The sequence below is a fragment of the Tachypleus tridentatus genome, chromosome 9, assembly GCF_004210375.1.
Source record: "Tachypleus tridentatus isolate NWPU-2018 chromosome 9, ASM421037v1, whole genome shotgun sequence".
Lineage (NCBI taxonomy): Eukaryota > Metazoa > Arthropoda > Merostomata > Xiphosura > Limulidae > Tachypleus > Tachypleus tridentatus.
This window is the reverse complement of record NC_134833.1, coordinates 24,088,403-24,110,743: the sequence shown is the minus strand read 5'-3', so window position 1 is coordinate 24,110,743 and position 22,341 is coordinate 24,088,403. Positions and strand designations below refer to the sequence as shown.

The following is a 22,341-nucleotide window of genomic DNA, read 5'->3' as shown; positions in this document are numbered from 1 at the left end:
CAGTTTAGCTGTCTTCCAAGACAATATCCTATCTCCATACAGTTTAGCTGTTTTCCAAGACAATATCCCATCTCCATACAGTTTAGCTGTCTTCCAAGACAATATCCTATCTCCATACAGTTTAGCTGTCTTCCAAGACAATATCCTATCTCCATACAGTTTAGCTGTCTTCCAAGACAATATCCCATCTCCATACAGTTTAGCTGTCTTCCAAGACAATATCCCATCTCCATACAGTTTAGCTGTCTTCCAAGACAATATCCCATCTCCATACAGTTTAGCTGTCTTCCAAGACAATATCCTATCTCCATACAGTTTAGCTGTCTTCCAAGACAATATCCTATCTCCATACAGTTTAGCTGTCTTCCAAGACAATATCCTATCTCCATACAGTTTAGCTGTCTTCCAAGACAATATCCTATCTCCATACAGTTTAGCTGTCTTCCAAGACAATATCTCATCTCCATGCAGTTTAGCTGTCTTCCAAGACAATATCCTATCTCCATACAGTTTAGCTGTCTTCCAAGACAATATCCTATCTCCATACAGTTTAGCTGTCTTCCAAGACAATATCCCATCTCCATACAGTTTAGCTGTCTTCCTTGCATATGTGCTAGAACGATTTGCGTGCCACTGTTTTTGGGGCAACTTCCTCCTAATTTTACAGGATTTTATGTGAATTGTGCTACAGCTTGTTGACTTCATCGCTCAGCAAAAGCCCTCTACCAATAGGATTTTTATTCTTCTTCTCGGTATTGTGTTGATCCAAAGTGTTTAATTTGATTTCTTGTATGAATTCAATTTATAGAGATTTGTATCATTAACAAACTTTTGACTTTTGTCTCAAAAGCTTCATTCTTTCATGATTTTTTTCAAATGACGAGGATTTGTGCTTATTCATGAGTGAGTAATGTTGTTCACAGTTAGGCATTATATTGGAGACTTGTTAACTCTGAGGGTCATTACAACATTGTTTTGTATTACCACATGCTTAATTGACCTCCTGGACTCCTCCTTCCAACTAAATTCTTCAGTTGAGAATGATCTATTTAACTATGACCTTCACCTGATGATCCTTTGGTATTACTTCACCATTCATGAAATTACCTTAACCTTTCAATCTCTTTGTTTTATCTTCTGGTGGGTTCTTTATTATTTCTTATTTTCTTATTCCCTGGTCAGTGATTCTTGGAAAATATCTTATCTCTTCTCCTTGCTTGTTATTAGGATTTATACCATCTACTTCCTTTAATATTTCTTTCTTGTTCCCTTATTATGGTTCCACATTTTCTTCTTTCTCTCTCTAACCTCTTGTATTCTCTTTCCTAACTCTGCCTCTTCTCTGAGGCACTTTTTGCTTTAATTTCATTCTGGTGTTCTGGATTAATGTTATATGGCTTCTGTTCATATTATCTTTCCAAGTTTTCTTCTTAACCTTACATTTTATAACTGTTCTTTATTAATACAAGTCTCTGCCCTTAACCTTCCCATTACAGACCTTTTTGTGTTCTTGTCTTCCCTCTACTAGAAGCTTGGTTTGTTGCTCTTCTTGTGCTATGAATCTCATTTTCTACCAACAGCTGTTCTTCTGATCCTTATTTTATTGTCTTTTTCACCCAGTCTGCAGTTGTCAGACACCATCCAACATGTCATTCTCAGCCCATCCTCCATTTCTTTTTTATTATCCATTCATTTTTTTTTCACATCTCCTACATTGCTCCTTCTTTTGGCTTACTGTTAACTCCTTTTATATTTACTAATTTTGTAAGAGCCTTTATTTACCATATCCACTATCATGACTCCATTCTTTATTAAAAGATATCTTCCCTCCATTATCATGCATGGACTTTACCTGATCTGTTGCCCATTTAGCTAGACTTTTCAATTATGTCGCATTCTTCTTATCATCTTTGTCTATTAACATCTGTGGTGGGTATTTTGTCATGGTTCTTCTGTGACCTTATTCCTTCTGGCTGTCATACTGTGAACCACATTTCTGCCTTTTTTTAGCTGTCTGTTCATCAATGGATTGTTGGTCTCTGCCTTTATTAGTAGTTGGGAGGCCTTCTTTGTAGCAATTCTCCTTTCATAATATTATAAAGTGTTTCTTCCTCTGTCCTCTTCATCTAACACAGACAGACAGACAGATATATATATATCAAAATATAGATCGTTGTTGACTCATCTATCCAATCCAGACCATAAATCTTCCATGAACTATCACGGAAAAAGCCAGCACCAGGGAAGTTTTGTGTTCACTTCTCTGGCTTGTGCTTGCTGGCTTTTAAAAATAGGACTTCATGGTAATACATTGAACTGTCTCCAGTTAAAAACAACCTCCTGGACTGAAGGACTGATGGGGATCCAGGCACAATTCTCCAAGTCTTCCTTCATTGAGTGCAGCAAGAGAGAACCTTGCAACTTATCAGTTTGAAGCCATTGGGTTGGTAGACCATGGAGAACCATCATTAGGTGAACTCAACATGTCGGGTGATGCAGGTGGTGGTGACATTGTTAGTGTAGTGCAGATCATCACTGAAATATCATGCCACTTGTAACCTCTTTCTGCAACCAGAATATGTTCAGTAGAGTTTAAGTGGGCACATATTGCATGTGGATCAATACTCTTTACTTATCCCCTTCCTTTATGGGTGAGGAGTATGTTCTGAATAAAATTAAATGTGATCTCACACATGTGCCCCTTGTAATCCTTGCCATCAGATAATACACAGCATAGGCTTGTTTCTGACATTTTCCGAAAGATACATATCTTGATCAAAATTACTCTTGCCTCTCCATGCATTTAGTAGAGGATTGTAGCTAAACTGTTTCAAGAAGTGAGTTATTGTCTCAAAAGTTAACACTTTCCTTACCTGAAAATGTAGTATTGAGTTATTTTATTAGGTTTATAGTAGAGTTACATAAAGTGATACTGAGGAATTAGCTTTCAAGTAGTGTTATATAGTATAGATTTAAAGTACTGTTAGATGGTATTGTATCATTTTGTTAATTTTAGTGGTGTTATATGAGCTAGTATTGAACTATGTAAGTAGATTTAAAGTAGTGTTACCCTAGATGACATTGAATAATGTTATTAAATTGTATAAATAGTTGCATGATATATTATTACTGCATTAATTTATTATGGTGTGTTTTTTATATTATAGTTTTTATATTTTAATTGATGTAAAGTGTTAAACTCCAACTGTTGTACATATAAAATCACTTCTTGTCATTTTGTAGTGTTATCTGAAGTAGGTTTTTTTGTTTGTCATTATGTTGTGTGTCTGTACATCAACTGTTTGTACATTTGTTTTGATGATCCATTAATTCCCCATTCTAGGTTTCTTAAATAAACATTGTTATGTATAAAGAAGAATGCCTGTAAATTTACAGTCTAGATTGAACATTATTCTGTTCACTTATTAACATAGATAGACATTTCTGTTTAATTTTTTTAAATTCTAGAAAGACTAAAAGTATTTAAAAGAATGGGTTGCTGGAATGTTTTGTTTCAAGTGGTATAGATTTCTGATTTTTCTGGACTGTTTGTTGCTTGGCTTAGATTTTAAATATATTGAGAAATGTTACACTTGTTGTCTTTTGATTAGTTTTAGCAAGTGTGAACTACTTAAGTTTAATTACTTGTTACTGTGGAATTGGTTTGCGTTCAACTAACTTTATATTAGAAGTGTGTTTCTACTTCATTACGCAACTGATGTTTTACAAAACTACATTATCCATTTGTTTGAAGACTTAAAAGTAAAGTTAAACTCTAAATATGCTTTAAAAGAGAGGTTTAGCTCTTTTTATAATCAATTTTTGGTTTTATTCGTACATATTACATATGTACATATTACATATATTAAATGTATGTTCAGTTTCATGCATTGCTCCTGTTTTTCACTTTTGTCAGATGTTCTTCTAAAGCAGTAAAATAATAAAACTTTTCTTTGTTAATGTTTTTCCATCCTTGAACATTCTTTAGTGTATCATCATTACGTTTCTTTCAGTATCCGTTTACAGTTCTACATCTCCTCTTCCTCCTGTTGTAATAATTTACATTAAACCAATTAGATACTTAACTGAGAATTTAAGTTTCATAATAGTTTCTAACCTATGTTAAAATAACGTAACTTTTATTTAACAAATACATAACTATTTTAAATCATCACCTGATATTATAAACATCATCCAACTACCCACCACACAGGATAATGAAAGTGAAGACTATATGGAAAAACCCAAACAGCCTGATGATAATCCAGCACAGAAACAGACTGTGGTGGACATGAAAGGTTAGAAAGTTATATTTATAGACAATATAATATTCTAAGAAAAAATCTAGTTTGTGACTGTAATACTAAATTATGATTTCTTATTATTTTAAAAATCAGAAACTTTTTCTGTTTTGAATGTTTGATAGGTTAAATAATAAAATTTTCAGATAATTAAACATTACAAGAAGTTCACTACCTGATTTTATTTTCCAAAAAATGATAAATGCCTAATAATAAAAAATATAAAACTTTGTGAAAATGAAGATAAATATAAGTACACAACAGAAAAAAAACTGATACTTGAAAATTTAGTATTGTAAAGTTAAAAGGTAAAACATGTCAGTTTTATAAGTGTTGCTTTATTTGATGTTTCAAGACTATATGAAGTGGTATAATTGAGACCATGTTTTATAGATGTGATGGCTCTCAATGACATTATTGAGCAGGCTGCAGGAAGACAAAGCAAGCTGAGTAACCGAGGTAATTAACCACCTTACTGAAGTGTACATCCTTGTTAAAGAACTTGTTTAAAAGCAAATGTGTTTTAACTAACATGCTCTGTACAACTATCTGAAAAAAATCTTTTGTTAATTTTAAAGTTTTTAACTTATTAGCTTTGTGTAGTCATGGTCAAACTTCAACTTATTAGCTTTATGTTAGTCATGGTCAAACTTCAACTTATTAGCTTTATGGTAGTCATGGTTAAACTTCAACTTATAAGCTTTATGGTAGTTATGGTTAAACTTCAACTTATTAGCTTTATGTTAGTCATGGTTAAACTTCAACTTATTAGCTTTATGTTACTCATGGTTAAACTTCAACTTATTAGCTTTATGTTAGTCATGGTTAAACTTCACTGTTATTTGGGTTTGTTAGTTTTATTCTCTTTATTTTCTTGGGTAAATGAATGACATTTGAGTGCCATTGTATATTTCATGATGTGTGAGTTAAACTATTTTAGAATCTGATAAAGCAATTATCTGTACTTACTTTGATATTAGGTAGTGTTTATCTATTATAGCCTAAGTTATTTCAAGACTAGGCATTGTTTTATTTCTCATAGACCAACATATTCCAAGGTTGTACAATGATTTATCTTTCATATTCCAATTATTGCAACCCTTGGCAATGTTTTATTTTTCATAATGCACTTATTACAAGGGTGGACAGTGTTTTATCTTTCATAGCCCTGTTTTTTCAAGGTTGTGCAATGTTTTATCTTTCATAGTCCATCTTATTGTTATAAAATCAAGTAGTTTTTTACCTTCTACATCCTGGTTTACCGTGAGATTAATTTATTCTTCTTTCTATTTTATTTCAAGATTTATTTCATGTGAAAATGAACAATTTAGCTTAGTTTTTACAGTAATAATTCATATTTATTTCACAGCTGACTCTAATATCAATTTCTGGCTTTTAAAAAGAAATAATTTGCATAAAAAGTGATGTGAAACACGCACTACGCTTGAGGATTGGTAAATAAAATACTACGTTATCATCAACACGCATGAACTAGGGTGCAGAATCTGAGACTTACCTTTCACTAAACTGCAGCTGTTAATACCACATTTAAGGTAAAACAAGTGTGATCTGGATTATTTGAAACAGTAAAGCTCAACAATAGAAATTTTCTTGCACTGTGAAATAATTATTTTGGTGCTATGGTAGAGAAACAGCTGACAATATACAACAAAAGTAGAATTGTAAATCCTAAATAACAATTCTGAATGAGGCTGATCAGCTGTCAGATATTTCATTTTTTTCTATTTTGCTCTAAATCTTAGGTATTCGCTCGAGCTCTTCCATTGGTTGATGGCCTGTCTTACTTAGTTGAACTTTTACACTATACTGTTGTACTTAGTTGAACTTTTACACTATACTGTTGTACTTAGTTGAACTTTTACATTGTACTGTTGTACTTAGTTGAACTTTAACACTGTACTGTTGTACTTAGTTGAACTTTTACACTGTACTGTTGTACTTAGTTGAACTTTTACACTGTACTGTTGTACTTAGTTGAACTTTTACACTATACTGTTGTACTTAGTTGAACTTTTACACTGTACTGTTGTACTTAGTTGAACTTTTACACTATACTGTTGTACTTAGTTGAACTTTTACACTGTACTGTTGTACTTAGTTGAACTTTTACACTGTACTGTTGTACTTAGTTGAACATTTACACTATACTGTTGTACTTGGTTCAACATTTACACTATATTATTGTACTTGGTTGAACTTTTACACTACTGCCTTACTTTTAGATACTTACACTATACTGCCTTACTTGCTTGAACTTTTACACTATACTGCCTTACTTGATTGAACTTTTACACTGTACTGTCTTGTACGGTGCGACATGTTTACTGTGCTCTCTACTGAGTTTGACTTCTACACTATACTGTCTTAGTGAAGCTGTATTATTTGTTGTTTTGTGAAACGCACTATAAACTTTTTATAAAGTTCATTCCATCTTAGAATGTCTTATTTAATGAGATTTTTATTTTATCAACTACAATAATTATTGATTCTGTTCTTTTATAATTTACTCCCTACCTTATAGCACAAGAAGAGGAAGAGGTTGTGAAAGTGAAGTTCAAAGATCGGTGTTTAGCCCAGTGTTTCAGGTGTATTGATATTTTTTGTGTGTGGGACTGTTGTTGGTGTTGGATTCGTTTCCAACAGTTAATCTCCTTGATTGTGTTCGATCCCTTCATGGAGCTCTTCATAACTTTGTGCATTGTTGTCAACACCCTCTTTATGGCCATGGACCATGATAATATGGATCATGACTTTGAAAACGTTTTAAAAATGGGAAACTATGTAAGTAATTTTCTTATAAAAGCAGCACACACTTTGCTTCGTTGCTAGAACCAAACACTGTTATGCATAAGAAATGTAACTGTCATTTACATGTGTCCCATGTATTGTAACATTGGTTAAGATACCGCAAGTTATACTTAGATTATCTTTACGTGAAACACATTTCAGTACTACTAATATAGTCTAAATGAAACTCAGTTAAAAATTAACTTTTTCCGAATTCTGTTTAAATATAATTAACGTTGACTATATTTGAAGTCCACTTAAGTTACTGTTAATTCTGTGGGAAGTCCATTTAATATTAATTTCCATCTCACGTTTCTAGCTAAGCTAGTTTGTTAATAAAAGATCCCATTAGCAACAGCTGTGTTACTTACTGTTTAGCAGGAATGCCAATATACCAAGTAAACCCCAAATATTAATATTTCAAAAGTGGAAACTTTTCAGTCAAAACTTGTGTGATTGATGAATACTGTAATTTATTTAATATTTAGTTTAAGTCTGACTATCACTGAAACTTACGCTACCTTGAAATAAATTCAATCGTGATACTCTTAGACAGAGAAATAAAGGATTTAATTTATTATAAGTTATTTATTTACCTATTTATATAATTTTGTAATTCTTTTTTGACTTAAAATTTATAATTAATATTTTACCTTTATTTTTAATGTTGTTGTTTGATTTTATCTCAAGAACATTTGCATTTTTTATATTGAATTAGGTTTTTACGGAACATACTATTTACTGACAATATAGCTGTTCTTTGATGCTAGCTTTCCCTATCTCAGCATTGGTCTCATATGCTGCAGCCTTTTATATCCCATTTAAATGGTCTTGACAGTATCATATTTGAAAATTTCTATACCTTCATCAATGTGCTATCTCTCCTAGTATTGTATATAAGCACATCACTTAGATAGTGTAATCACTTTTTCTTAAAAGCATTGGCCATGGGCTAGTTTGATGAAGGGTAACTTGTCTTCCCATTATGGACTGAGATTTTTGTACTGCCTTGTGGATTTCAGTTTAATAAAAAAAACGATGATATTTGCATGTATGAATTCCAGCTAATCCAACCTCCTGTACTCCTCATGTGTTATCTGAAGTCTCTCTGTGGTAAGGGAAGGGTATTTTTGGTTAGTGTTGCCCATATGTTTATTTACTGAGAGACGAAAACATTGGTTTGGACTGGGGTGTTAAGGCTTCTGAAGTTGACATTTTTGTTGATCCTGCAATGAATTTCGATTCTGTTTTTGACATTTTTTTTTTTACTAAGTCAGTTTCTCATAAGTCTGATCTGGATTCATCTCCTACCACTTTTCTTCAATTGATTATTTGGATTTGTGAAATTTTTTTTGTTTCTACATCTTCCGTGTTGTTGGTGGTGGTCAACTGTTTAGTTTCTCCTGCTTCCTAACATTTCTGGTTCAAGCTTGGAGATTACTATTTAATTACATGGCAGGATAGACAACAGACTTGTATTATCCTTTATCTGTTTGTTTGGCTTGGTTTTTCCACTTCCTGGTGGACATATATTATTTGCTGCTGACATGAGTTGGAGTTGATGGCATGTTTGTAGGACTTTTCCTCTCCCATTATATCCTGCTATATCTTATTGATAGGTCCTTTTTTTTTCTAAGTCTCTGGCATCTAGGAGAGGGGATACATCCATCTGTGCAAATATTTTGCCATATATTGTCTCCTCTGTAGCTTATAGTAATCTAATATTACAGCTTGTTAGGCCTGGAAGTGTTATGTGGCCCACTTTACCTCTTATTGTGATGATTGTCTAAATTGTTGGGATACTTCAGTTTCCCTCGATGTTACCCCATTTCTTTAGAGGTGGATTTCCAAATATCCATTTTTGTACATTTTGGTCTTTTCACGTGAGATATTTTCTGAGTTACATCTCAGCAGATTTAACGTTTGTCTTTTTTCTACTCATTTCATTTATCCAGTGGAGGACATTTTATGGGCTGGTATTTAGACTTCTCCAAATGTTTTTCTCTCACATTCTTTACATGCTTAGAGTTTTCTCTTAACCCGTGACTCTTAATAACAACAACTGCTGAATTATAAGGAGAGGAGTACTTTTATCACAGTCTTCTCTCTTTATTTTCCAGGGTCCCTTACATCTTTCTTTCACTGAATCCATCTCTGTGGCAAGTGTTCCCCAAACAGGTGTTCTTTTCTCAACATAAGTCCACACTAGCAACCAGTTTGGTTATTTTTATCACTAGGTACAACAAGCTATGTAGAAATGAGGTGTTCTGTAAGACAATCTAGGTGCTTACTAGATGGTATTACCATGGACAGCCATTCATGGACTATCATGAGTGAATATCAAGGGGGATTCTGCCTGTCCCTGCAAGTTATTGGATTGAATAAAATGGGAATGGTTTGCTTTTACAAATTTTCAGAACTTGGTTCACCTATTGTGCAGTTCCAAGTTCACTTTTCTTTGGACTCCCCAGTGTGCATCACCACCCTGGTGGAGGATGAAGTTTTTCCACTTTGCCTACTTTATCATTGTGATTCTGATGGTGTGAAGTGTGTCAATCTAAGGCTGTAGGCTGAATTCCAGTAAAAGGTATATGTATCTATGCAGTTGTGACCAAATTGTCCTAGCTACCAATGTGGTATACAGGTACCAAGACCCCTCAATTTCAACCCTGAATTGTGGAACCTCAGCCATCAGGTTGGGGCCAGCCTATAATAATTACTTGTGTTCTATTCCATTCTTGATACAGGAACTTGGTCCTGGATGCAGATCATACCTGTTCTGAATGTAGTGTGGTGAACCCACTTTTGTACCACATTTATCTTGGTGCACACTTCTTATGTACACCATACTCTCACTTGCCACTACACCTTCTCATTGTGGGATTGTAGCTACATTGCCAGTGAATGGTAAGTATGTTTGGAAGTTAACATTTTCTTAATCTGTAAACGCATCTCCAGTCATACTTACCTCCACTGACACTCCCTCACCTTGTCTCTCCACTAACAGCTGGTGTAAGTCTAAAAAAGTGATTAAACTATCTTAGCAAGCTGCTTTATACAGTATCAGAATAGAGGGCACGTTGACAAGGGTGGAGAAACTTGCAAATTAGATATTACAAAGGGCTTTAAGTGGGGTATAAAGGACTGGATCATGCGAGACAAATACCTAGGTAGATAAAGCTATTCTACCACATCAGTTTTATTTTTCATAAACTCCAGTTTTGTTATGTTGCTTTATGAGGCTGAAATGTTGTTTTTTTTTAGTTGTTTTTCTTTCAAAGCACACAACAATACACTTATTGAGTACACAAATATTTCACTTCCTGTTTTTTTTCCATCCTTATGAAGCTGCAGCTTGAAGGTTGAAGAGAAGTAAACTTATGTTCAGTTCAAACTGAACTTAATTGGTTTCAGAACATCTGACTAAACTACAAACATTTGTGTACAGTTTGCATCACTTGAAGCTTCTTGAATTTGCACTTTGATGAAGAGAAGTTTTACTGAATGAAATATTAAAGTGTTGATGTTTTTTCTTTATTCGTTGCATCCTTACTTATTTTTTTGACAGAAACTGTGCAACAACTAGATGAAGTGAGTGAATGAATAATTAGATTTTATGAGGTAATGTGTACGTCTTCTAACACAACTGATGCTTTAAGAAAACACAATCAAGTCTTAGATATTCTGTTATATTTTCAAGTTTATTGGAAAATTTAGAACACAATAAAAATGAATGATTTGTTTTAGATTTTAAAGAAACAATTTATTTAACTTTATTCAGTTATTGTATTTATATCTTATTTTGTACAATTTTATCAGACTTTTCAACTTGTATTTTTCAATTATATTATGTATACACAGTTATAAGTACAAATTTTGATCACTGTCTTGACACAAAACAAGATAGTTTACTCCTATGAAAGAATTGATGTCTAGTAAGTCAAATCAATGATATTAATTGTATTTAAATTGCGTTTCTTGTCTTATTTTCTTAAACAAATTAGCCATATTTTTTTCAGTTACAAAGAAGGCCCAATAGTTTGTATTTTATATTCATTACAAGCTCATAAAAATATCCCTTATATTTGTATGAATTACATTTTTATATATAATTTTGTCATACAATTTACAGAATGAAAATAAAATCATTTGATAAGTTATGGCAAAACATGGAATCAACCATCATTAAATCTAAGACTGATTAATCTAACATAATATTTAGGGACAACAAGGGGCATTGGTTCATCTCAGCTGTCCCATCCTCTAAACTAAAACAATTTTAATTTTAAAAAATAAAAATTAAAAGTCTTAAAATCAGCCTTTATCATTCATATAATTATCAAGGCTTCTCATAAAATCACTTAAATTTATGCCTCCACAACATCCAAAAGCAATTCATTCCAGAGGCTAACCATCTTATTCATAAAATAAAACTCTTAGCTGATGATTCTTACCCTGTCAAAATTTATATTTGTGCCCCTAGTCCTACTGTTTGACCATTAAATATGGAAAAAGATGATTTGCCAACATTTTAAATTCCATTTACAATCATCAACACTTCAATCAGATCCTTGTAAGAGAAAATTTCAAAAATGTTAATCTCTCCTCATATGGCAACCCCTCCATCCCAGGTATTATTAAAGTAAACCTCTGAATCCCTTCTAACAATTCAATATCCTTCCTAAAGTAAGGAGCCCAAGACTGAACACAATACTCCAACTGTGGCCTAACCAGTGATCTACACAATGAAATTATAACCTCTTTAAACTTGTATTCAGTATTTCCATGGATACAATCTAAAATGCTATTTGTCCTACCACTAACAACAGAACACTGCTTGGATGGCTTAAACTGATCAGCCATTACTCCAAGATCCTTTTTTTTTTCATTGTTATTTACATCCAAATTATATTTAAAGTTTAAATTATGATAACCCACATGCATTATCTTGCATTTATCATAATTAAAACCATCTGCCCTTTATTTATCCAACTTTTTAAATGATCTAAATCTATTTGTAAATCAGCAACATCCTCTTCACAGCTAGCAGCACCCAAAATCTTAATGTCTTCAAATTTTAAGTAATTTATTGACCATTCCATTCTGTGTCATTGATGTAAGTCTAAAAGGGCAAAGGTCCTAAAACTGAGTAATGAGGTACCCCACTCATGACATGAATCCAGTTTGACTGAACTCCATTTATAACAACCCTCTGCTCTCTTCCATCCAGCCACTCTTCTATCCAATTAGTGAAGGTATTCCCCAAATCTAAAGAGATAATTTCTTTTATAAGGCTTTTATATGTCATGTCAAATGCTTTCTAAAATCCAGATACACCAAATCCACACCCTTATGCTCATCTACATAAGCAGTAACCTTCTCAAAGAATCTCAAAAGATTTGTAAGGCAAGATTTTGCATCACTTAAATAACTTTGAAAAGAATCTTGCATTATACTTTATAAAACTTTTCCCACAATTGACATAAGACTAATAGGCCTATAACTACTGGGAACGTTTGTATTACATTCCTTGAAGATAGGAGTCAGCTGAATTCCAATTCTTTTGCCCACTATTCAAGGATTTATACAGCAAGTGGATCACTTTTCCAGTCCTTAACCTCCTTCAAGATTTCTGGGAAAATATTTTCTGTCCCAGAAGCCTTATTTTATAAACTTCCCAATTTTAATGCAGTCATATTGACTGATTTTGTTTTTATCTTTTAACTGTTCAGGATGAGGAATATTACTTAAATCTTCATTACTAAAATAAGAAGAAAGTTTAATAATTCAGCCATCTCATAATAGTCAGATATAAGCCTTCCTTTATCATCCCTCAAGAGTCCTAAAGTTTAATAACTAAGCCATCTCATAATAGTCAGATGTAAGCCTTCCTTTATCATCCCTCAAGAGTCCTAAAGTTTAATAACTAAGCCATCTCATAATAGTCAGATGTAAGCCTTCCTTTATCATCCCTCAAGAGTCCTAAAGTTTAATAACTAAGCCATCTCATAATAGTCAGATGTAAGCCTTCCTTTATCATCCCTCAAGAGTCCTAAAGTTTAATAACTAAGCCATCTCATAATAGTCAGATATAAGCCTTCCTTTATCATCCCTCAAGAGTCCTAAAGTTTAATAACTAAAGCCATCTCATAATAGTCAGATGTAAGCCTTCCTTTATCATCCCTCAAGAGTCCTAAAGTTTAATAACTCATCCATCTCATAATAGTCAGATGTAAGCCTTCCTTTATCATCCCTCAAGAGTCCTAAAGTTTAATAACTAAGCCATCTCATAATAGTCAGGTGTAAGCCTTCCTTTATCATCCCTCAAGGGTCCTAAAGTTTAATAACTCAGCCATCTCATAATAATCAAATGCAAGCCTTCCTTTATCATCCATCAAACATCCAACATCCATCCTAACTTTTTGTTTACCTTTAAATACTTACTGTTAATTTTTACAATTTTAACCAACTTTCTTCATATATTCTTCTTTTTTTTTAACTTCCTATATAACCAACTTTCTTGATCTTTTATAATTCAGGTTTGTAAACATGTTTCTGTACAATTTTATCATGTATCATACGGAATGAAAGTGAGATAATTTGATAAGTCATACCAAAGTACTGAATCTACTGTCTTTATTTAAAGTTAAGACTAAATTCAGATACTTTTAACCTTGTAACTGTTGATATTTTATTCTAAAAGTGGTTAGTTCTCCTGATGCTACTTATTTCTTTCCAGTTCTTTACTGCAACTTTTGCAGTAGAAGCTTGTATGAAACTGATGGCAATGAGTCCAAAGAATTACTTTAAGGAAGGATGGAATATATTTGATTTCATAATTGTTGCTCTGTCCTTGTTGGAACTAACCTTATCTGGTGTTCAAGGGTTGTCAGTGCTACGGTCATTTAGATTGGTAAGTAGAAGATGTTCTTTAGGATTGTATTACTTTGGTATATTTTTCACTCTGAGATACCTAGGAAACTATTTGACATTATTGAGTTTTGTCAGTTTTATCATTATGACTAAATTATATTTAAAAATTAAATACAGTAGTACTTAATAGCAGGAATCAAAAGGAAGCAAAATGGTGACCATAAAAATTGTCCTTTAAAACCAACCACCCTTAATATATCTGAATATTAATAGTGACTATTTCACATTGTTAGCTAAATAAAACAGAAGGTTATTGTATTTAGAAAGCTGTATAAATCACTACATTCATGTTTATGAAGTACTTCAAGATTTACATATTTGAATGAATTTCATCTTAGTAAGTGACTTTTCCAGACAAGCATACAGGAAACAATGAATTTTATCACTTTTCTTCTCACTTGGAACTTCTACTGCTGGGTCCCATTATCAAAAGTTAAACATTTGGAACAGTGATGCACTACTTTGAGCTTATAATTAAATTTGAGGGTAGGTTGGTAGAGATCCTGATAAGTAAAATCAAATTGGGTATACACAAGCCACATGTTTGTTATTGCTAGCACACAAAAATATAGATTGAAAAAAAAAGAAACAAGTGTAATAAAAACATTTCATTTTATAAAGACAATTAGAGATAAATATATACATATTTATCACAGGTCACAGGTTTAAATCATGATTCCATCAAACATCCTTGCCCTTTCAGCCATGGGAGCATTAAAATGTGACAGTCAAATCCACTGTTTGTTGGTTAAAATGTAGCCCCATAGATGTCAGTAAGTGGTGATGACTAGCTGTCTTCCCTGTAGTCTTTCGTTACTAAGTTCAGAATGATTAACACAGATATTCTTCATGTAGCTTTGCAAAATATTAAAAAACAAACAAGATTTCTTACTTCAAATTTTTTCTACCTTAAAACTTTCCATGTATCCCTATATATTGATCCCTACTTGTCTTTATAAAATTTTGAAAATTTATTATACTCGTATATTGAAATATTTACCCTTACTTTTTGTTTGTCTGTACAGAATAGTGATATATCATTAAATAACAAGATCATATTTCTGAATAAGCTTCTTTTTACAGATTGTTGTACCAAGGAATCAGAGTTTTTCTTACTAAATAAATGTTGTGTGTTTTTCATAATTTATCATTTATATATTTTCCATTCTTGTATAGGACCCTAAAAAAAATTATTCATAATATTTTCAGCTTCGAGTATTCAAACTAGCCAAATCATGGCCTACCTTGAATTTGTTGATATCTATCATGGGGAAAACTGTTGGAGCATTGGGAAACCTGACATTTGTGTTGGGTATCATTATCTTCATATTTGCTGTGATGGGAATGCAACTGTTTGGAAAGAACTACCAAGAAAACAAATATTTGTAAGTTAAAAAAGATATATATGTTATAAATTAAATAGGCTCTTTAAATACTGTTTACTAGGATCTCCTTTGTAGGCATATTGGTGAATATTTTCTCAATCTCTTCTTTGGAATATAAATGTGGGTTTCAAATCTGTTTCAAAGTAAAGTAATTCTCCTTTTTAGAAATCAATTTTTTAATAGCACAAAATTATTGCTAATTGTATGTTAATGCAAGAGATTTATTGTAAGATTGCATTACGTATAATAATGCAAGGGATTTATTAAAAATTGTAATACAACAAATTTATTGTTATTTTGAATTATGTATAATGATACAAGCGATTTATTATTAGCAATATAATAATACAACAAATGTATTGTTAGTTTACATTATGTATAATGATACAAGAATTATTTTAATAACAAGTAAGAAACCAGCTGAGGAAAACAGAAAGTTTCATAAATTATATACTAATCATTAAAAACATACAATATAATACAATATTAATGAGACTCTTAGAATAGCTCCATTTTGTTTTTTAAGTACAGACCTTTTAGATGATAGTTCTGTTCTCTGTTGACAAATTTGAGATCTAATTATAGATTTGGACTCAGAATTGATATATTTAACCATGCTCAAGGTGTCATAGATTAATTTATTCTAATCTTTTCTTAAATAATTTCAATTTGAGGGTAAGCTGGTAAAAATTCTAATGATAAATAAAATTGAATTGGGTGTGCACACCCACCCTATACTGAGTATTGCTGGAGTACAAAACATAGCTAATAAAAAGAAAAAAACAGTCTCATAGATTAATTTACCCTAATCTTGCCTACAAGAATTTTAAGTGAAGCAGCTACTGAGGATTCCCATTTGTTTTTATAACAAAAACTATGTAGAATGTGTTTTTTCTTGTGAAATTCAAATATACTACAATTTTTTATGGCAAATCTACGTTATTGTAACTTTCAAGGGTGAAACTTCTTACAGATTAGCTGTCTAAAGGCAAAACAACATGCACTGTAACTTTATTATAGCAATACCACATGCACTGTAACTTCTTATGTGAAAAATATATATAAAATAACTTTTCTGTGACAATATTATGTTACCTCTCTTATGGTAAAAGCACATACAGTGTAACATTATTTCAATAAAATTACATATCTTAAAACCTTCTTAGAAAACTAAGCTCTAAAAAGTAAGGAATTTTTCATGGCAATCCATTGAACTACTTTAATTCATTAAATTCTTGTATTCCTGGAGACTTTTCTGAATATGAGTCATTTCAAGATTCCATTGTTAAAAATAAACTGTCAAACCTCAGAACAAAGAGTTAACCACACTTTGAAAGAGGCTAAAGTACAATTTGTATATCTTAGAAATATACAAACTTGTTGTTTTGATTTAATTATACACTCAATGTTTCACTTTGCAGCTTCATCAGGACCTTTCCACTTAAATACAAACTGTAATAGACAGTACAAAGCTTCATGAGGTTTAAGTAATAAGTTCTTATATTAAATAATAACAACAATTTGGTGTTATAATGTATTTTTTTCTTGTATTAAAATGTTTTCTATACACCTATATGTACAACATCAATTAAATAATTTGTATATCTTTACTTAGAGGTAAATTGTGTTTAACTTATGATGAATTCAAATGTATAATATATCCCAGGTAAACTTATGGCTGAGGCAAGGTATTGATAAAGCACAATGTTTTGAACTATGTAGAACCAAATAACACAACATTTTGAGGAACTTGCACAGCAGACATTAAGGACAGTAACGGGTCTACGTTACACACTAAGCTGACCTGGAGAAACATGTTCACTACAGAATAATAAAACAATGCTCATTTATGAAAAAGAATATTCTGACCCTAGTAATGCTAGAACTATAACAAAAAGGGAGTTAACAAACCATGAGATGAAAGTTCTATCCACATTTTCAATTCAAGGGTTGTTTTAATAAGCAGAGTGACTAAGAAACTGGAAACACAGCAATCCTGCTAGACCTGTAAAATCTCTTATGCAGTTCCAGTGTGTGTTTGTATCTTAACATTTGTAATTGTGATGCTGGACAATAATGCCCATGTCGAGTGAAAAGTTTGTCAAGATGTATGGTTTGATCTCCTTTTAATTGCAGTGTCAGTGAATAATTGTGGAACATGATTCACCGTAAAAGACACAATTTACAGGTAGCCAGAACATAGAATATTGTTTTTTCAAAGTCTGATTATTCTTCAGTTAACCTACACTAAATTTTCTAACTTTAGTTTAAAGAGAGCTATGCTATGACATTAAAAATTAGTTTCTACTTTCATACTTTATAGAAATATACGTTATCATCCATAAAATCCAAACACACCTAGTCATTATGATTCAATGTTGAATTTAATGTTTATAATAGTATGTTGTTTTTCTTATAACATTACTTTTTAAAATTCTTTTGATATATTTATATAATTGATAGTTAAAACCATTGGTACTTGACAAAACTCTATAATTACAAAATAAAAAAAGAAACAAAGACAATTGTACATTTCACAAAAACTTTCTTTATAATGACCATGTTTTAAACTTTCTTTATAATGACCATCCGTGATGATGAGAAAACCTACTTGTAGAGAAAATATATATATAAAAATGGCTGGTGTGGGTTGAGAAAATTTTTTACGTAGAAGAGCGAACAACATTTTGACCTTCTTCGGTCATTGTCAGGTTCACAAAGAAAGAAAGAGGTAACTGACCGATAGCTGACCACATATTTGAAGGGGGTTGTGTAACTGAGTGTAGGAATGTAGAGGACATACTTAGATTTTGATTATATTTATTAATATAGGTATAAAAGTGTTCCTTTGTATTGGTTTATTTTGGGCTTGAGTTCTTGTATAAGTATGGCTTTTTTAATTGTGCATTTTTTATTTTTCACTTGACAGGTATCATCAGGTACCTAAGTCGTTTTGTTTCAAGTTGTAACACCATGTTATACTCTGAATGTTCATAACTGATTCATATTTTGTACACTGTTATAGATACCATTACTTTGTGTAGTTTTAGTAAAGTTACATCTGTGTGAGTTTGTTTCTCTGATCTTGTAAACACTTAATGCCTGTAACAAAACATAGCTTAAACGGCATCCATGAAAATGATATAGTGAGGAAAATTTAAACAAAGGGCATTAACACTACTGCAAGTGTTTTGTGGATCACAGCTATATATATAATAGGATATGTTACAATACATGCAACACTAGCAGTATTCAGAGTGACCCTTCTTGACAAAGTATATATTATATTTGTTGTCTGATGCGTAAATGTACTGTTAATTCAGTTATCTGATTTATCGATTCTAGTTACAAATTTATATATAATAAACCAACTGTACTAATACAGAGATGCCAACCATTACGATTTGAGCGTAATCATTACAATTTTAGTGTATACATTACGACTATACACTCATACAGACAAATATTACAACTTGTTGCAACTCCCACATTATTATATATTAAGTGATAAATTGTTCCCCCAGGGCTTGAAAGGGGTGAAAAGAAAATTTCTAGTGAGATACAAATAAATTTTGATAATAAATAAAAGACATAGTCAAAATGGCTACTTGTGATAATCATGTTTGTGTTTGAAATAATAAAAAATATTTGTATCTCTGATGTCTACTAATAGTTTGAGTGCAGTACTTCTCCATACTGGGTACTTGGGGGAATCCATAGTTACGTCATCAGTGCTTGTCAGCCAATCAGCTCTTGCATAGATGGGTATTTCTCATTTTCTAAGTAGCATAGAAACACCAATGCGATTGTCACAAGATGGAAAAAAAGAAGCCTCTTTCACCAGATTATCTTGTTTTACACAAATCTGGCAAATTAGAAAAGAGTATGGTGCAAACTATCTGGTCATTGCATCAAAAGTCAGTGACAGTCATGTGTTTTGTACAGTTTGTCACATCGATTTTTCTGTGGGGCATGGCGGGATAAACGATTGTTCCAGACATACAAAATTGGCATCTCACCAACAAAAAGCTGAGGCAAAGACAAACACAATGCAGATAACGACATTTATGAGTAAGAATTCAGAATATGAAACCATAAATGCAGAAGTCATGTTCACGCATTTCATCATTGCTCATAATTTACCCCTAGCTGTAGCCGATCATGCAGGACATCTATTCAGAAAAATGTTCCCAGACTGATGTAGCAAAAAAATATGGCTGTGCTAGAACCAAAACTACAGCCATTGTACAAATGTTGGGTTGTGAAGATGACAAAATGATTTCAAGCATACTTACTAACAGTGTTTACAGTTTAGCCATAGATGGATCCACAAACATGGATGACTCAAAACTATCCAGTGGTTGTACGATATCTTGACCCTTTGCTTGGAAAAATTGTTTGTTCTCTTTTGACAATGGTGGAATGGAAAGAAGCTTCAACGGAAGAGAATATTTTCAAGCCTTTGGACCACGAAATAACAAAGAGGAAAATTCCATGGGAAAACTGTCTTAGTTTTTCTTCAGACAATGCCTCAGTTATGTCTGGTATAGGTAAAGGTGTGATGGGACACATCTCAAGACAACAGCCTAGCATTTACTTCATGGGCAGTGCCTGCCATCCTATAAATATTGCTGCCCAGCAAGCTTCCAGAGAACTGCCCTGCCCAGTTTCTGATATATTGATAGATATCTACTATTTAATGGACAAAAGTGCTAGCAGTAAACAACATTTCAAAGAGTTTCAAGGATTGTATGACAAAGAAACAAGAAAAATTCTACAACTTGTTAATACAAGATGGCTATCACTTGGGGTGTGCCTCAATAGAATATTGAACATGTGGAAGCCATTGAAGAAGTATTTTCACTGTGAAAAGAAAAAACTAGATTCAAAAGGATCTAAACGTGCAGCTCAGTTAGGCAGCAAGACTTTAACAGTCAGGATATCCTCTCAGCCACACAGGGACACGAGACAACAGTCTCCAAAAGCACACAAAATGAAACATTTGATGTAACTCAATATATGTTTATTGACCTTGAACTAAAGAAGAGACAATCAATGAAAAAAGAGAAGAAAATGAAAGCGAGTAAGAAAGTAACCAAGAAAAGTTATGTACAGAGCAAGTTAGATAAGTTAACAGTTTTCTTGGACAACAAAATGAACTTGTTATTTTGTCTTTATCTTCAGTCTGCAATTCCTCTATTTGAGCAAACCAATTTGATATTGCAAAGAGAAGAACATTGCATACACATAATGCATAGAACTCTGATTACACAAGTTAAAAATATACTTGTCAGATATATCAAGCCAGAATATCTTGAAGGCAACATCATTGAACTTGACTACAACAATGAATCCTTACACAAATCTTATGAGGCAGTTTCTATTGGAAATGCTGCCAAGGAATACATTGTTAAATATGAAAAGGACCTGACCTGATCAGCTTCTACACCAGTGTCAAGAAATACTATATTGCAGCTATAAATTACATGATGAAACATTTCCCTCTAAATGATGAACTTCTGATTCATGCAGAGGTTTCTGATCCAAAACTGAAAGTTGGCAAAGATTCCTCTTCTCTGCATTTCTTCACAGCAGGTATCCTGTCCTTGTCAATATACATGAGCATAACACTATTGAAAAGTTGGTAAAGCAATATTTGAACTATCAAATTGATACTTTCTCAGAAACTGTTCTTCAGTTGAATGTTGACAAGTTTTGGGTTCAGCTGTCTACAGTTAAGGATGGAAATGGTAACCAGAAGTATGACATTCTGTGTATGGTTATGCTTAGAATTCTTACAATCTTCCATTCTAATGCTGACAGTGAAAGGATATTTAGTTTAGTGACTAAAAACAAAAGCAAGTTCAGACCAAACTTGAGCACCTCAGTTTTGAGCAGTATTATAACACACAAGATGTGGATGCAGTCAAATGGACAATGTTGTTATAACTCCCAACCATCCAGAGACATTCTCATGAAAGCAAAGGATGCAACAGCTACAAAACTATTACAATAAGCATCATAAACATGATATAAACTAGTCCTTACACAAAGGCTTCTTCTACTTACTGTTTGTGCATGTTCAATGTTGTTTTACCAGTATGTTTGTCACTCGGAACTAAATAAAAGACATAAATTCAAAAGAATTTTTTAAAATTCATTTATTAAATACACAAAACACAGTTATAAATGAGCAATCTATAGCAGTAGTAATTAATAATAGTTATAATAATAATATAATAATAAACAGTTTAGAAACATTGGTCAGGCCTAGTAGCCACAAATGATCAAGGGCTCTGTCTACAATCATTACGCTCAGTCATTTGAAATAGTTGGCATCTCTGCTAATATTTGATGAAGATGTTATATGGTTTAAAGATAACCAGTACAATAGTAGCTGTCCACTTGTGTCTTTATTGAGTCCAGTTTACTCAATGAAGTAATATTTCAACATGGATGATATTTTACAATGGGATTGGCTACTCAATTCATGCACTGCTAAGAATTATTGAAACATTATATGTTTTTTGTCCATGATACACAGGTTTCCTGATGGACAGGTGCCACGTTGGAACTTTCAGGACTTTATGCATTCTTTCATGATTGTATTCAGAGTCCTGTGTGGAGAATGGATTGAGTCCATGTGGGATTGTATGCTAGTGTCTGGGTGGTCATGCATTCCTTTCTTCTTAGCAACTGTAGTCATTGGTAACCTAGTGGTAAGTTATCTTCAGAATTTTTGTTATTATAGACAGTTAAAGATTGATTAGAGTCAGTCTGCCACTAGAATGGTCATTGTTATCATTTTTTTACCACTGTATTGCTATCTTCCATGATACAAGTTTCTTTAAAAATGTAATGTATTCTATCGATCTATCTATATAGAAGAAACGGTACTCACTCACTCCAACTTT

The 22,341-nt window shown here is 32.4% G+C and overlaps 1 protein-coding gene across 1 annotated transcript in view; it reads left to right on the top strand.

Annotated features, from left to right (window-relative positions):
• The window catches only part of LOC143227317 (sodium channel protein para-like), a 124,123-nt gene that overhangs the window by 89,993 nt on the left and 11,789 nt on the right, over positions 1-22,341 (top strand). Inside the window, exons 11-16 of the mRNA XM_076458773.1 lie at positions 4,214-4,298; positions 4,695-4,760; positions 6,844-7,103; positions 13,849-14,022; positions 15,252-15,427; positions 21,972-22,146. Coding sequence (XP_076314888.1) covers positions 4,214-4,298; positions 4,695-4,760; positions 6,844-7,103; positions 13,849-14,022; positions 15,252-15,427; positions 21,972-22,146 — 936 coding nt within the window. The remainder of the gene's footprint in view (positions 1-4,213; positions 4,299-4,694; positions 4,761-6,843; positions 7,104-13,848; positions 14,023-15,251; positions 15,428-21,971; positions 22,147-22,341) is intronic.